Source organism: Lucilia sericata, unplaced genomic scaffold (genome assembly GCF_015586225.1).
Source record: "Lucilia sericata isolate MDLA Ls3-8-SP2 unplaced genomic scaffold, ASM1558622v1 Contig000770F_arrow, whole genome shotgun sequence".
In the NCBI taxonomy this organism is placed as follows: Eukaryota; Metazoa; Arthropoda; class Insecta; order Diptera; family Calliphoridae; genus Lucilia; species Lucilia sericata.
The window spans coordinates 176,521-193,873 of record NW_023994766.1 but is presented as its reverse complement, the minus strand read 5'-3'; the positions used below and the strand labels follow the sequence as shown (position 1 = coordinate 193,873).

General features: G+C 32.3%; 1 protein-coding gene across 1 annotated transcript; it reads right to left on the bottom strand.

Annotated features, from left to right (window-relative positions):
• Positions 1-12,822: 12,822 nt before the first annotated feature.
• On the bottom strand, positions 12,823-16,551 carry LOC119607974 (chitinase-like protein Idgf3). The gene is made up of 3 exons (XM_037962154.1): positions 16,388-16,551; positions 13,565-14,119; positions 12,823-13,498 (listed from the first exon to the last, which is right to left on the bottom strand). Exons 1-3 carry the CDS (start codon positions 16,497-16,499, stop codon positions 12,879-12,881), a joined length of 1,287 nt encoding a protein of 428 aa, XP_037818082.1. The 5' UTR covers positions 16,500-16,551; the 3' UTR covers positions 12,823-12,878.
• Positions 16,552-17,353: the final 802 nt, after the last annotated feature.

Here is a 17,353-nt window from a genome sequence, read left to right as displayed (position 1 = left end):
AGACTAGACTATAGACTAGACTATAGACTAGACTATAGACTAGACTATAGACTAGACTATAGACTAGACTATAGACTAGACTATAGACTAGACTATAGACTAGACTATAGACTAGACTATAGACTAGACTATAGACTAGACTATAGACTAGACTATAGACTAGACTATAGACTAGACTATAGACTAGACTATAGACTAGACTATAGACTAGACTATAGACTAGACTATAGACTAGACTATAGACTAGACTATAGACTAGACTATAGACTAGACTATAGACTAGACTATAGACTAGACTATAGACTAGACTTATAGACTAGACTATAGACTAGACTATAGACTAGACTATAGACTAGACTATAGACTAGACTATAGACTAGACTATAGACTAGACTATAGACTAGACTATAGACTAGACTATAGACTAGAATATAGACTAGACTATAGACTAGACTATAGACTAGACTCTAGACTAGACTATACACTAGACTATAGACTAGACTATACACTAGACTCTAGACTAGACTATACACTAGACTATAGACTAGACTATAGACTAGAATATAGTCTAGACTATAGACTTGACAATATACTTTGTTTAATAAACCTTTTATAAAATAAAACTTCCAAAAAGTACTTCCTCTATGGGCTTTTTACAACAAATTGTAATTTCTCCTTTCCAACCCTGATAAGTATTTGTATGTGCTTACATTATTTGTTGTTTTTCTATTTTAACATTGAACGGAGTTGCTGGCTGAGTATATGTATGTGTAAGTATGCTCTACATACAAACATTTCTCCTGTCTATGTGACCTAATTTTTTATGCTCCATGCATGAATGTGGGCTTAATTTTCTTGTATTTTATCCTTGGAAACAAAAATACTTGAAGTATTAACGATTAGAGATTTTTGTTTGCTTAACAGTAAAAAAACAACAAAAAATGTTACTCTTGAGATGTATTGCTATTTATGTTTTACTTTGCCTGTTTCTTTTTTGCCTCAATGATTTAGATTTTCGTTTGTTTTTGTTTGCCATTGTCCTTTTTTACCTGTAAGGAAAATAAGTGAGAATTCAAAATCAAATTAATCTTTTTTGTTGTAATATAAATATCAGGGATAATATTATTTTGGCGCATACAAAATGGCAGTGGGGAAATAAAACTTTATTTATAACTTTAAAACACGGCTGTAAATGATTAGCTGTCTAAGGTTAAGTTAATAATACTAAATCTTAATATAGAATTTATCCATAGCAAAATATAACTTGTTTAGCTTGAACCTTTTTTTAAGGATGTTTAAGGAAAATTACCGAAATATTTTAGAAATTTATATGAGCAGTAAGTGTTAACTGTTTTACTTCCTGTTATTCGATTTCAATTGTATTACCTTAACTTTTATATCCATTCTTGGAACTTTTGTATTTTCTAACCTTGGACTAGTTTTATCTTAATTTCTTCTTTAATATGTTATTTTTCTATGTACAAACCGAACAAATTTCAATTAAATGTTAATTAAGAAACATTATTTATTCATACATATCACCACTCCGGTGGTATTTATTCTTTGAAAAATACCATTTGTTTTCGTCACCAAGCATATTCCTTTCACAGCTCCTAGCTAAATATTTTGTGTGTGTCTGTTCGGATGGTTTGTTAGAGCTAATATGTTACGATGTATTCCATCAACCAGGCTCATTGCATTATTATGAATGTGTCATAAAGTTTGGCAATGATGAATGTTTGCTGTTCATAGGAATTTTGACAAAAACGTGCTGCAAATGAAGCAAAATATTAGATTGATATATAGAAGATAGTCTATAGTCTAGTCTATAGTCTAGTCCATAATCTAGTCTATAGTCTAGTCTATAGTCTAGTCTATAGTCTAGTCTATAGTCTTGTCTATAGTCTAGTCTATAGTCTAATCTATAGTCTAGTCTATAGTCTAGTCTATAATCTAGTCTATAATCTAGTCTATAATCTAGTCTATAGTCTAGTCTATAGTCTAGTCTATAGTCTAGTCTATAGTCTAGTCTATAGTCTAGTCTATAGGTCTAGTCTATAGTCTAGTCTATAGTCTAGTCTACAGTCTAGTCTATAGTCTAGTCTATAGTCTAGTCTATAGTCTAGTCTATAGTCTAGTCTACAGTCTATTCTATAGTCTAGTCTATAGTCTAGTCTAAAGTCTAGTCTATAGTCTAGTCTATAGTCTAATCTATAGTCTAGTCTATAGTCTAGTCTATAGTCTAGTCTATAGTCTAGTCTATAGTCTAGTCTATAGTCTAGTCTATAGGTCTAGTCTATAGTCTAGTCTATAGTCTAGTCTATAGTCTAGTCTATAGTCTAGTCTATAGTCTAGTCTATAGTTCTAGTCTATAGTCTAGTCTATAGTTAGTCTATAGTCTAGTCTATAGTCTAGTCTATAGTCTAGTCTATAGTCTAGTCTATAGTTTAGTCTATAGTCTAGTCTATAGTCTAGTCTATAGTCTAGTCTATAGTCTAGTCTATAGTCTAGTCTATAGTCTAGTCTATAGTCTAGTCTATAGTCTAGTCTATAGTCTAGTCTATAGTCTAGTCTATAGTCTAGTCTATAGTCTAGTCTATAGTCTAGTCTATAGTCTAGTCTATAGTCTAGTCTATAGTCTAGTCTATAGTCTAGTCTAGTCTATAGTCTAGTCTATAGTCTAGTCTATAGTCTAGTCTATAGTCTAGTTCTAGTCTATAGTCTAGTCTATAGTCTAGTCTATAGTCTAGTCTAGTCTATCGTCTAGTCTATAGTCTAGTCTATAGTCTAGTCTATAGTCTAGTCTATAGTCTAGTCTATAGTCTAGTCTATAGTCTAGTCTATAGTCTAGTCTATAGTCTAGTCTATAGTCTAGTCTATAGTCTAGTCTATAGTCTAGTCTATAGTCTAGTCTGTAATATAATAAATGAACCAGTCTATAGTCCTGATTAAAGTCATATTGTATAAAAAATATAATGACAATTTTGTATTTGCAACGGATATCTGCAGCTTACACTTTATTATCTGTGACAAACATAAAAACCTAGAATTAACTGTTAAATAGCCTGCAGCTCTTTGACAAAGTTAATTTCATAAAGTTTGTGTTGCACATTTTCGCAGTCAGAGTAATGTTGTTTTTTCCGACTTGCATAAGGCCTTGAAGCTTTGACATTTACGCAACTAAACTTTAATTCAAGTTCAACGTTCATGGGAAATTTAAAACAAAGAGATACTTCGTTAAATGATGAATAACAGAGAATACATTGACATAATGCTGGAAGGAATTTAATGGTAATGGTAGCAGTAAGCTGGAATAATGTTGGTGTAAAAGGTGTGTGTTACGTTTTATAAAATTGCACAACTACGAACATTCAACAATTTTGTTATTTTTGGGAAGGAATGTATAGTATTACAATGGATAGGACTTGTAAGATATTAAAAAGAAATCCAACATTTTAAATATTAAGAAATGTGCAATTAAATCCATTACTTTTAAATGCGACATTCAATTTTAACACACTCGAGGATACTCTAAAAATCTTTTCATCTACTGTCAGTTATGACAGAACACATTTCCCTTATACTTAATTAATTTCCCAAAAAAAATCATTTTGAAAAAAATATTTCGTGATTATAATTAAATTATTTAATCATATCAATCAAATCTTTGAATATCTATGTAGATACATAGCTTCACATATACATACATGTGTGTATACGTAAATATCCGTTTCTACGTTTCCATACGCAGACCAAGAGCAATCAAGTCAACATATCAATCATTCGAATTAATATTAATTCATCCTTATCAATGTTTAACATGTTTCTTTTAACTGTGTCGTTGTTGTATTTGGTAGGTAAATGCTGATTTAAACATTCAAAGATATAATTAGTTTTATTCGGAGCGGGAAATTTAATTAGCATGATAGGAAATAATTTGTCCAATAGAAACCCATAAGTAATTTTAGACTATAGACTAGACTATAGACTAGACTATAGACTAGACTATAGACTAGACTATAGACTAGACTATAGACTAGACTATAGACTAGACTATAGACTAGACTATAGACTAGACTATAGACTAGACTATAGACTAGACTATAGACTAGACTATAGACTAGACTATAGACTAGACTATAGACTAGACTATAGACTAGACTATAGACTAGACTATAGACTAGACTATAGACTAGACTATAGACTAGACTATAGACTAGACTATAGACTAGACTATAGACTAGACTATAGACTAGACTATAGACTAGACTATAGACTAGACTATAGACTGGACTATAGACTAGACTATAGACTAGACTAGAGACTAGACTATAGACTAGACTATAGATAAGACTATAGTCTAGACTATAGACTAGACTATAGACTAGACTATAGACTAGACTATAAACTAGACTATAGGATAGACTATAGACTAGACTATAGACTAGACTATAGACTAGACTATAGACTAGACTATAGACTAGATTATAGACTAGACTATAAACTAGACTATAGGATAGACTATAGACTAGACTATAGACTAGACTATAGACTAGACTATAGACTAGACTATAGACTAGACTATAGACTAGACTATAGACTAGACTATGGACTAGACTATGGACTAGACTATAGACTAGACTATAGACTAGACTATAGATTAGACTATAGACTAGGCTATAGACTAGACTATAGACTAGACTATAGACTAGACTATAGACTAGACTATAGACTAGACTATAGACTAGACTATAGACTAGACTATGACTAGACTATAGACTAGACTATAGACTAGACTATAGACTAGACTATAGACTAGACTATAAACTAGACTATAGGATAGACTATAGACTAGACTATATACTAGACTATAGACTAGACTATAGACTAGACTATAGACTAGATTATAGACTAGACTATAAACTAGACTATAGGATAGACTATAGACTAGACTATAGACTAGACTATAGACTAGACTATAGACTAGACTATAGACTAGACTATAGACTAGACTATGGACTAGACTATGGACTAGACTATAGACTAGACTATAGACTAGACTATAGATTAGACTATAGACTAGGCTATAGACTAGACTATAGACTAGACTATAGACTAGACTATAGACTAGACTATAGACTAGACTATAGACTAGACTATAGACTAGACTATAGACTAGACTATAGACTAGACTATAGACTAGACTATAGACTAGACTATAGACTAGACTATAGACTAGACTATAGACTAGACTATAGACTAGACTATAGACTAGACTATAGACTAGACTATAGACTAGACTATAGACTAGACTATAGACTAGACTATAGACTAGACTATAGACTAGACTATAGACTAGACTATAGACTAGACTATAGACTGGACTATAGACTAGACTATAGACTAGACTAGAGACTAGACTATAGACTAGACTATAGATAAGACTATAGTCTAGACTATAGACTAGACTATAGACTAGACTATAGACTAGACTATAAACTAGACTATAGGATAGACTATAGACTAGACTATAGACTAGACTATAGACTAGACTATAGACTAGACTATAGACTAGATTATAGACTAGACTATAAACTAGACTATAGGATAGACTATAGACTAGACTATAGACTAGACTATAGACTAGACTATAGACTAGACTATAGACTAGACTATAGACTAGACTATGGACTAGACTATGGACTAGACTATAGACTAGACTATAGACTAGACTATAGATTAGACTATAGACTAGGCTATAGACTAGACTATAGACTAGACTATAGACTAGACTATAGACTAGACTATAGACTAGACTAGACTATAGACTAGACTATAGACTAGACTATAGACTAGACTATAGACTAGACTAGACTATAGACTAGACTATAGACTAGACTAGACTATAGACTAGACTAGACTATAGACTAGACTATAGACTAGACTATAGACTAGACTAGACTATAGACTAGACTATAGACTAGACTATGGACTAGACTATAGACTAGACTATAGACTAGACTATAGACTAGACTATAGACTAGACTAGACTATAGACTAGACTATAGACTAGACTATAGACTAGACTATAGACTAGACTATAGACTAGACTATAGACTAGAATATAGACTAGGCTATAGACTAGACTAGACTATAGACTAGACTATAGACTAGACTATAGACTAGACTATAGCCTAGACTACAGACTAGACTATAGACTAGACTATAGACTAGGCTATAGACTAGACTATAGACTAGGCTATAGACTAGACTACAGACTAGACTATAGACAAGGCTCTCTAATGTACATACATATCTACTCAGTATTCCCCAAAATTACTTAAAGATTTTAAAAACAAAAGGAAAATGAATTTAAAAAAAATAAGCGAAATAAAAGTAAACTTTTTATCAAATAAACTTTCATTAAAAAAATTATATCAGGCCACCAAAACCAACCTTGCCAAAGAAGAAAAGTTTTTACATTTTCCTTGTAAAAAGCCAAACAAAAGGAAAACCATAGTAAATGTATTAACAGGAAGTAACATTGAAAAATGTATTAAAACAAATACGCACACACATACAAACACCTGGAAATATATACAATTAAAATAAAACACACAAACAATAGAAAATGTCAGCACAACACAAATCACTTTCTCTAATTATTCCTTAATTTGTTTCAAGTTCAAGTGAGAAATCTTATCGCGCCACGAAAAGAAAATCAACAAAAACGAAAAACGAGTCAAAAGGGCAAATAAGGAGCGGGGGTCTAGTAGTATTTTTTAAGGAATTGTTGTTTTTAATGATAATGGGGGTGACTAGGCACAGTAATAAAAACAACAATAACAACAATATTAAAATAGTAAAATGTAGAGTTTAGAAAATAAAATAACAAGAACAAGAACAAAAGCAGCAAAAACAACAACGGCTTTGCTGATAATGAAAAATAATATCTTGTCGATTTGAACATTGAAAGTTTCGCTTCTAGGTTTTTTCCTCTCTATTTTAAATTAGCGCACACAGGCAAGTGAAAGGAATCTGTTTAAGAGTAAATTGTTTAAAGGTAAACAAATACTCCATCAGTTACTAAAATTAAATAAAAACAAGTAAGAAATTATAGTCGGGCGAGGCCGACCATATAATACCCTACACCTGTTACAAAAATAAAATGTGATTTAGTTTTCATAATAAAGCATTTAAGTTGAATTGTACCTTGCCTTAAATTATACTTAAGCCATTTATTGTTGAATACAATTGTGGACATTTAAGTCAAATTTTGAAGGGAAATTTGTATAGGGGCTATGGTCAAATGAGACCCTATAATTATAAAATTCATGCGAGTCATCAAGGCTAGTATAGAACTTGGTTTTGCAGCTTTTTGTCGAGATACGAGTATATTAATCATAATTATAAACTTAAAATCCCTATTCGTCGTTTTCAGTTGTATGAGGTCTAGGTGAAATAATGGACCGATGTTAACCATTTTCAATAAGCTTCGTCTCCGGTACCATAGAAGATCATCTGCCAAATTTCATTGAATTATCTTCAAAATTACGACCTGTAGTTTGATTAAAAGGTTTACAAGCCCTATTCGGGGGCTCAGTTGTATGGGGGCTAGGTGAAATAATGGACCGATATTAACCATTTTCAATAGACTTCGTCCCTGGGCCAATAGAAGATCATGTGCCAAATTTCATTGAATTATCTTCAAAATTGCAACCTGTAGTTTGATTAAAAGTTTACAAGCCCTATTCGGGGGTTCAGTTGTATGGGGGCTAAATGAGAAAATGGACCGATGTTAACCATTTTCAATAGGCTTTGTCTCCGGTACCATAGAAGATCATGTGCCAAATTTCATTGAATTATCTTCAAAATTACGACCTGTAGTTTGATTACAAGGTTTACAAGCCCTATTCGGGGCTCAGTTGTATGGGGGCTAGGTGAAATAATGGACCGATATTAACCATTTTCAATAGGCTTCGTCCCTGGGCCAATAGAAGATCATGTGCCAAATTTCATTGAATTATCTTCAAAATTGCGACCTGTAGTTTGATTACCAGGTTTAAATGGTAAATCGACTCAAAAAATGATTCTAAGCCGGTTGGTATACTTTAAGGTGGGTATAGGACTAATATTATTGTGCGTTACAAACATCAGCACAAATCCAATATACCCTCCCCACTAAAGTGGTGTAGGGTATAAAAAATATTTTTTATAAGCATAAGATATAAAGTACATATTTGGTAACAAAATCTATACATACTGAATTCTAATCTACAGTCTATTATATATATAGGCCAGTCTATAGTCTAGTCTATAGTCTAGTCTATAGTCTAGTCTATACGGTCGCCTCCGGTAGGTTAGTGGTTAGTGTTCTAGTCTGGTAGACCGGAGGTGGTGGGTTCGATTCCCACCTGAGGCACTGGTTAAGGAGCGCACAACAGGCCCGATAGAGGCCTAGGTGTATTTCTTCGGATTTGATGTATAAACATCCTCCTTTCAAACTAACTAACTAACTAACTAACTAACTAACTAACTAACTAACTAACTAACTAACTAACTAACTAAACTAACTAACTAACTAACTAACTAACTAACTAACTAACTAACTAACTAACTAACTAACTAACTAACTAACTAACTAACTAACTAACTAACTAACTAACTAACTAACTAACTAACTAACTAACTAACTAACTAACTAACTAACTAACTAACTAACTAACTAACTAACTAACTAACTAACTAACTAACTAACTAACTAACTAACTAACTAACTAACTAACTAACTAACTAACTAACTAACTAACTAACTAACTAACTAACTAACTAACTAACTAACTAACTAACTAACTAACTAACTAACTAACTAACTAACTAACTACTAACTAACTAACTAACTAACTAACTAACTAACTAACTAACTAACTAACTAACTAACTAACTAACTAACTAACTAACTAACTAACTAACTAACTAACTAACTAACTAACTAACTAACTAACTAACTAACTAACTAACTAACTACTAACTAACTAACTACTAACTAACTAACTAACTAACTAACTAGCTATAGTCTAGCTAAGTCTAGTCTATAGTCTAGTCTATAGTCTAGTCTATAGTCTAGTCTATAGTCTAGTCTATAGTCTAGTCTATAGTCTAGTCTATAGTCTAGTCTATAGTCTAGTCTATAGTCTAGTCTATAGTCTAGTCTATAGTCTAGTCTATAGTCTAGTCTATAGTCTAGTCTATAGTCTAGTCTATAGTCTAGTCTATAGTCTAGTCTATAGTCTAGTCTATAGTCTTGTCTATAGTCTAGTCTATAGTCTAGTCTATAGTCTAGTCTATAGTCTAGTCTATAGTCTAGTCTATAGTCTAGTCTATAGTCTAGTCTATAGTCTAGTCTATAGTCTGGTCTATAGTCTAGTCTATAGTCTAGTCTATGGTCTAGTCTATAGTCTAGTCTATAGTCTAGTCTATAGTCTATCGATCTGTCTATCTAAAATATAATTCATTTAATACTCTGACTTCAACTTCAAAACCCTTTTAAAATAAATAAAAAACGATCACTATGGTGACAATTATTTCTATGACAGTTTACAACAGGATACCATCAGCAGCATATTGCTGTTTCGAAAACATAAAATGCCCCTAAAGGTAAGATGACCAAACTTAAGGCAACACAAGGAATTTACAATTTGCTTCCTAGGACAATGTCGTTAAACAAATGTTACAATTTTTACATTTAAATTAAATAAATTGATTTCAAATGGTTTAAACGTGTCGTTTACCACATCCGCTTGTTTTAAGGCTTTGAATATAAAAAAAATTATGCAATAGTTTATTTACAGGTAGATTAATTCTTATTATGAAACCGGAAAATATTACAGTGATTTATGTCTTAAAAAGACAAATGGATATTTCAATTTTTGATATTAAGAATTTTTTATAGTTTTTGAAATCCTGTTATAATTAAGAATTTTAATTATTTTAACTTATGATAGTCTTGATTGACGTACCGACAGGGATGACGTAAAGACATTTTAAACTCCTTTTTAGTTTATATAAATAGAAAAAAAAAACACCCACAGGATTAAATTAAATTCTTTCATTTCAAACGGTTTACATTTAAAATATTAATCTTTCATTTTGTTTACTTAAAGACAAAATAATTTCAAATGTAATTTTTGAGTTTTTTTCCAGTCATTTTACATTTGTTTAAAGATATACGGAAATATACACATACACTTTCACGGACAAAACAATAAATCCTTTTAATTTATATCCTTGAGGCAGCAGTGTAATGAATTGTATCAGGAGAGTATGTACTTGAGACTGTGGCAACAATATCTCTGTGAGGGTATGTGTGTTTGCATTTGCTACTGCCACTAGTTCAGTTAGTTAGAAGTGTCGTTGAACAAGAGAGCATGTATTTCTATTTATATGTAATTATTTTGCGAATTTGTTGTTTTAAAGGAGCTATTTTAAGAAGACCTTCTCAATTGTCCCGCATAGCTAGTATAGGTATCACAATATAATAGAATCTGAGGCTATGAAAACGCTGTCAAGAGACATGAATCTCTATCTGTCGGATAAAAGAAAGATCTTGATTTGTATGTTTTGAGATTGCATTTGATTTGACGACTAGACATAGACAAGACTATAGACTAGACTATAGACTATAGACTAGACTAGACTAGACTAGACTAGACTAGAACTAGACTAGACTAGACTAGACTAGACTAGACTAGAAAATAGACTATAGACTAGACTATATGACTAGACTATAGACTAAACTATATACTAGGACTAAGAAGACCTATAGACTCAGACTATAGACTAAGACTATAGACCTAGACTATAGACTAGACTATAGACTAGACTATAGACTGACTATAGAAGACTAGACTAGACTATAGGACTAGACTATAGACTAGACTATAGACTAGACATAGACTGGATATAGACTTAGACTATAGACTAGGCACTCTAGACTAGACTATAGACTAGACTATAGATAAGACTATAGGCTAGACATAGACTAGCCTATAGACTAGACTATAGACTAGACTAGACGATAGACCTAGCACTATAGACTAGACCTATAGACTCAGACTATAGACTAAGACTATAGACTAGACTATAGACTAGACTATAGACTAGACTATAGACTAGACTATAGACTAGACTATAGACTAGACTATAACTAGACTATAGACTAGACTATAGACTAGACTATAGACTAGACTATAGACTAGACTATAGACTAGACTATAGACTAGACTATAGACTAGACTATAGACTAGACTATAGACTAGACTATAGACTAGACTATAGACTAGACTATAGACTAGACTATAGAGACTATAGACTAGACTATAGACTAGACTATAGACTAGACTATAGACTAGACTATAGACTAGACTATAGACTAGACTATAGACTAGACTATAGACTAGACTATAGACTAGACTATAGACTAGACTATAGACTAGACTATAGACTACATAGATAGACTATAGACTAGACTATAGACTAGACTATAGACTAGACTATAGACTAGACTATAGACTAGACTATAGACTAGACTATAGACTAGACTATAGATACTAGACTAGACTATAGACTAGACTATAGACTAGACTATAGACTAGACTATAGACTAGACTATAGACTAGACTATAGACTAGACTATAGACTAGACTATAGACTAGACAACTATAGACTAGACTATAGACTAGACTATAGACTAGACTATAGACTAGACTATAGACTAGACTAATAGACTAGACATAGATAGACTAGACTAGACTATAGACTAGACTATAGACTAGACTAGACTATAGACTAGACTATAGACTAGACTATAGACTAGACTATAGACTAGACTATTAGACTAGACTATAGACTAGACTATAGACTAGACTATAGACTAGACTATAGACTAGAACTATAGACTAGACTATAGACTAGACTATAGACTACTAGACTATAGACTAGACTATAGACTAGACTATAGACTAGACTAATAGCTAGACTATAGACTAGACTATAGACTAGACTATAGACTAGACTATAGACTAGACTATAGACTAGACTATAGACTAGACTATAGACTAGACTATAGACTAGACTATAGACTAGACTATAGACTAGACTATAGACTAGACTATAGCTAGACCATAGGCTAGACTATAGACTAGACTATAGACTAGACTATAGACTAGACTATAGACTAGACCATAGACTAGACTATAGACTAGACTATAGACTAGACTATAGACTAGACTATAGACTAAACTATAGTATATACTATAGACTAGTTCCGCTTGCTGGCTGGGTAATACCAAGTCTGGGTAATTAGGGCAAGCGCATAAAGAACTAATATTAAATTCGTCTCCCTAGGGGGTACATAAACTCCGCAAGATTTTGGTACCATTAGCCCCCCTCCAATGTACTAGAAATGTAAATTCATTTAAGGAGAATGTGGTGCATTTAACACTTGAACTTAATACGTGATCAGAAACCAAATCGAACGATTATACAAGTAATAATGTAGTTTTATCTAATACAAACATATGTAATTCTGTTTAAGGTTAGTCTTTCTTTAAGTAACTCAGAAAAGGACTTTTCTAATACTCTAGCATGGTCAAACTGAAGTAAGTGCAGTTAATATAATTAATCTTAAATGAAAGGGAAGAATTTTGGTCGAAACAAAAAAGAACATAGTAAATATCATCTATTTCTGTCCGATTTGAAATTCGAAACTTTTAATAATATGATATTTTAAAATATTATTTATTGAAAATTCTTAAACTACAATATTTTTAAATCTACTGGATCTTTTTTAGTACATAGCTTAAAAACTCTTGACACAATTAAATCAATTTATATTTAATTGCTTTCAGAGCTGGATATTGACCTTCCTTACATTTACCGCGGAAATCATCTAATGACAAGTCGAATACAGCTATACCACCCAAAGAATTTCTCTTGACAAATTCAGCTTTTGCTCCAAGACTATCGCGATCTTCATATGTTATTAAGAAACCCTCTTGACCTTTAACATTAGGAGTACGGAAGGCAAAATTGCCATAATTCTTATTCATAGTTTTCGACATTTTGGGAACTTTTAAACAAATTTCCGGCCAACTTAATAAGCCAGGCGTACGTGTTAATTCACCACCCGAAGCAGGGCCATCAAGTGCTGATTTAATGGGCATAACATTAGATTTCAAGGGCTTTGGCAATTTCCATGCACGGCCATAGGTAGCAATGCCAATATTAAGTTTTCTAGATTGTATATGTTGAGAAAGCCATAGGCGTACATCTTGTTCGACATTGGAGTTACGATGGCGTGAGATTTGTTTGTTATAAAGCGAGTTTAGGGGAGCCAAGTAGTCGGCATCATTGGGAGTATATTCGGGCGTAGAGTAATCAAAGGTGCCCAAATTGACCATATCAAAATCTTCCATAACAGAGCGTATATTTAGGTATTCTAAAAAATAGAGATATAATTAAATTAAACACAAACCCTGGATCTTTAATATTCCGTATAACTTACTACTGGCATTGACATGTGGCAAAACAGTCAAGGTCAACATAAGATTATCTCGTTTTAAGGTGTTCTTAAGTTTATTTGCCAATTCCGTGAACCTCTTCTTATGCACATTTACATTAACAATATGTTTTTTAAGTGGTTTAGCCATTTTATGTTTCGATAATACTTTTTTGGCTTGATCAAACATTTTATTAACTGTTGATTTATGTTTCTTATGGTTTGGAAATTGATAGGCCAAATCTAAACCATCAAAATTATATTGACGCACAAAACTTTTTACTGATTCTATGAATTTGCTTTGTTTTTGAAGGGACGCCTCCAGAAGTTTCATATATTTTTCACGATTACTCAAATCCTTACCACCACCTAAACTTACTAAAAATGTAATATTACGATTTTTTTGTTTCAATTTTTTGACTTGAGAAAATATTAAATTTTGCTCCGGCAGCAGGGTTTCGATGGCAAATGAATCGGGTTTCAAGCCAACATAACCATAAACTACGTGGGTGCAATATTCGAAAGATGATTTTAAATCAGTTTCGGTATAGTTGGCAAATCCTAGAATTGGAAATTTGAATGTGTTATTAAAAATAGATTTACTAAAAACGTTTGTAAAGTGTTGGAAATTCATTCATTTGTTCGTTCTAGTTCAGTTCTAGTTCAGTTAGTTCAGTTCTAGTTCAGTTCTAGTTCAGTTCTAGTTCAGTTCTAGTTCAGTTCTAGTTCAGTTCTAGTTCAGTTCTAGTTCAGTTCTAGTTCAGTTCTAGTTCAGTTCTAGTTCAGTTCTAGTTCAGTTCTAGTTCAGTTCTAGTTCAGTTCTAGTTCAGTTCTAGTTCAGTTCTAGTTCAGTTCTAGTTCAGTTCTAGTTCAGTTCTAGTTCAGCTCTAGTTCAGTTCTAGTTCAGTTCTAGTTCAGTTCTAGTTCTAGTTCAGTTCTAGTTCAGTTCTAGTTCAGTTCTAGTTCAGTTCTAGATCAGTTCTAGTTCAGTTCTAGTTCAGTTCTAGTTCAGTTCTAGTTCAGTTCTAGTTCAGTTCTAGTTCAGTTCTAGTTCAGTTCTAGTTCAGTTCTAGTTCAGTTCTAGTTCAGTTCTAGTTCAGTTCTAGTTCAGTTCTAGTTCAGTTCTAGTTCAGTTCTAGTTCAGTTCTAGTTCAGTTCTAGTTCAGTTCTAGTTCAGTTCTAGTTCAGTTCTAGTTCAGTTCTAGTTCAGTTCTAGTTCAGTTCTAGTTCAGTTCTAGTTCAGTTCTAGTTCAGTTCTAGTTCAGTTCTAGTTCAGTTCTAGTTCAGTTCTAGTTCAGTTCTAGTTCAGTTCTAGTTCAGTTCTAGTTCAGTTCTAGTTCAGTTCTAGTTCAGTTCAGTTCAGTTCTAGTTCAGTTCTAGTTCAGTTCTAGTTCAGTTCTAGTTCAGTTAGTTCAGTTCTAGTTCAGTTCTAGTTCAGTTCTGGTTCAGTTCTAGTTCAGTTCTAGTTCAGTTCTAGTTCAGTTCAGTTCTTCTAGTTAAGTTCTAGTTAAGTTCTAGTTCAGTTCTAGTAAGTTCAGTTCAGTTCTAGTTCAGTTCTAGTTCAGTTCTAGTTCAGTTCTAGTTCAGTTCTAGTTCAGTTCTAGTTCAGTTCTAGTTCGTTCTAGTTCAGTTCTAGTTCAGTTCTAGTTCAGTTCTAGTTCAGTTCTAGTTCAGTTTAGTTCAGTTCTAGTTCAGTTCTAGTTCAGTTCTAGTTCAGTTCTAGTTCAGTTCTAGTTCAGTTCTAGTTCAGTTCTAGTTCAGTTCTAGTTCAGTTTTAGTTCAGTTCTAGTTCAGTTCTAGTTCAGTTCTAGTTTAGTTCTAGTTCAGTTAGTTTAGTTCTAGTTCAGTTTCTAGTTCAGTTCTAGTTCAGTTCTAGTTCAGTTCTAGTTCAGTTCTAGTTCAGTTCTAGTTCAGTTCTAGTTCAGTTCTAGTTCAGTTCTAGTTCAGTTCTAGTTCAGTTCTAGTTCAGTTCTAGTTCAGTTCTAGTTCAGTTTAGTTCAGTTCTAGTTCAGTTCTAGTTCAGTTCTAGTTCTAGTTCAGTTCTAGTTCAGTTCTTGTTCAGTTCTGTTCAGTTCTAGTTCAGTTCTAGTTCAGTTCTAGTTCAGTTCTAGTTCAGTTCTAGTTCAGTTCTAGTTCAGTTCTAGTTCAGTTCTAGTTCAGTTCTAGTTCAGTTCTAGTTCAGTTCTAGTTCAGTTCTAGTTCAGTTCTAGTTCAGTTCTAGTTCAGTTCTAGTTCAGTTCTAGTTCAGTTCTAGTTCAGTTCTAGTTCAGTTCTAGTTCAGTTCTAGTTCAGTTCTAGTTCAGTTCTAGTTCAGTTCTAGTTCAGTTCTAGTTCAGTTCTAGTTCAGTTCTAGTTCAGTTCTAGTTCAGTTCTAGTTCAGTTCTAGTTCAGTTCTAGTTCAGTTCTAGTTCAGTTCTAGTTCAGTTCTAGTTTCAGTTCTAGTTCAGTTCTAGTTCAGTTCTAGTTTAGTTCTAGTTCAGTTCTAGTTCAGTTCTAGTTCAGTTCTAGTTCAGTTCTAGTTCAGTTCTAGTAGTTCTAGTTCAGTTCTAGTTCAGTTCTAGTTCAGTTCTAGTTCAGTTCTAGTTCAGTTCTAGTTCAGTTCTAGTTCAGTTCTAGTTCAGTTCTAGTTCAGTTCTAGTTCAGTTCTAGTTCAGTTCTAGTTCAGTTCTAGTTCAGTTCTAGTTCAGTTCTAGTTCAGTTCTAGTTCAGTTCTAGTTCAGTTCTAGTTCAGTTCTAGTTCAGTTCTAGTTCAGTTCTAGTTCGGTAGTTCGGTTCTAGTTCAGTAGTAATTGAGTTCCAATTCTGTCAACTTTTAGTTTATCATCTTACCTCCTCTTTTAATACTAGCGGTATCATAATAACAAGTAATATTAAAACGTCCTGCCATTGCCATTTGACAGCAAATGGTCATTGTAGTAATAAATCCCAAATATAACTTCATCGTAATTTGAATTACTTTATTTACGTTATTTCCACTTAATGTTTATTTATTGGCAATTGCAAAGAAACTGATAATACATTTTAAAAATTTGTAAGCTTTTATAAGAAATTTATGGCAAAATAATTATAATTATATATTAATACAATTAAAACCTCAAATTGAATCATAGGCATTTTATTAAACATTTGTCAATATATTTAATATCTTTTTAAATACATTCATAGTAGGGGTACAATTTTATTAACTCCACCATAGTATCAAAGTTATGGCCAAAAACTTCGTTCTAAAAATTTAAACTTTCGATTAGGGTTCTATAAATCGACTTTCGAACAATCGACTTTTTGTCGAAAAAAGTCGAAGTCAACTCGACTCGACTATCGTCTGTGAAAAAAGTCGAAAAGTCGACTTTGTTAATAAATGTCGAAAAGTCTGAAAGTCGAAAAGTCGAAAAAGGTCGATAAGTCGAATAAAGTCGAAAAATGTCGAAGAAAGTCGAAAAAAGTCGAAAAGTCGTGAAAAGTCGAAAAAAGTCGGAAAAAGTCGAAAAGTCGGAAAAAGGCGAAAACTCGAAAATTGTAGAAACAAGTCAAAAATAGTCGAAAATTTTAAAAAAGTGGAAAAAAGTCAAAAACTCTAAAATAGTCGGAAAAACTCGAAAAAAGTCAAAAAATAGTCGGAAAAAAGTCGAAAATAGTCAAAAAGTCGAAAAAATCGAAAAGTCGACTATTTATAAAATAATTATAGTCGAAAAGTCTAAAAGTCGACTTTTAATTAAATGAAAAAAGTCGACTTTTAACTAAATGAAAAAAGTCGAAATTTTGTACGTTTAGTTTTTAAATTTTCAACGATTTTAA

Excerpts from the sequence above, each read along its gene's own strand:
- LOC119607974 (XM_037962154.1), bottom strand. The coding sequence starts at position 16,499 with ATGAAGTTATATTTGGGATTTATTACTACAATGACCATTTGCTGTCAA. Across the intron at positions 14,120-16,387 it reads CGCTAGTATTAAAAGAGGAG|GATTTGCCAACTATACCGAA; the intron begins GTAAGATGATAA and ends TTCCAATTCTAG. Across the intron at positions 13,499-13,564 it reads GCCACATGTCAATGCCAGTA|AATACCTAAATATACGCTCT; the intron begins GTAAGTTATACG and ends TCTATTTTTTAG.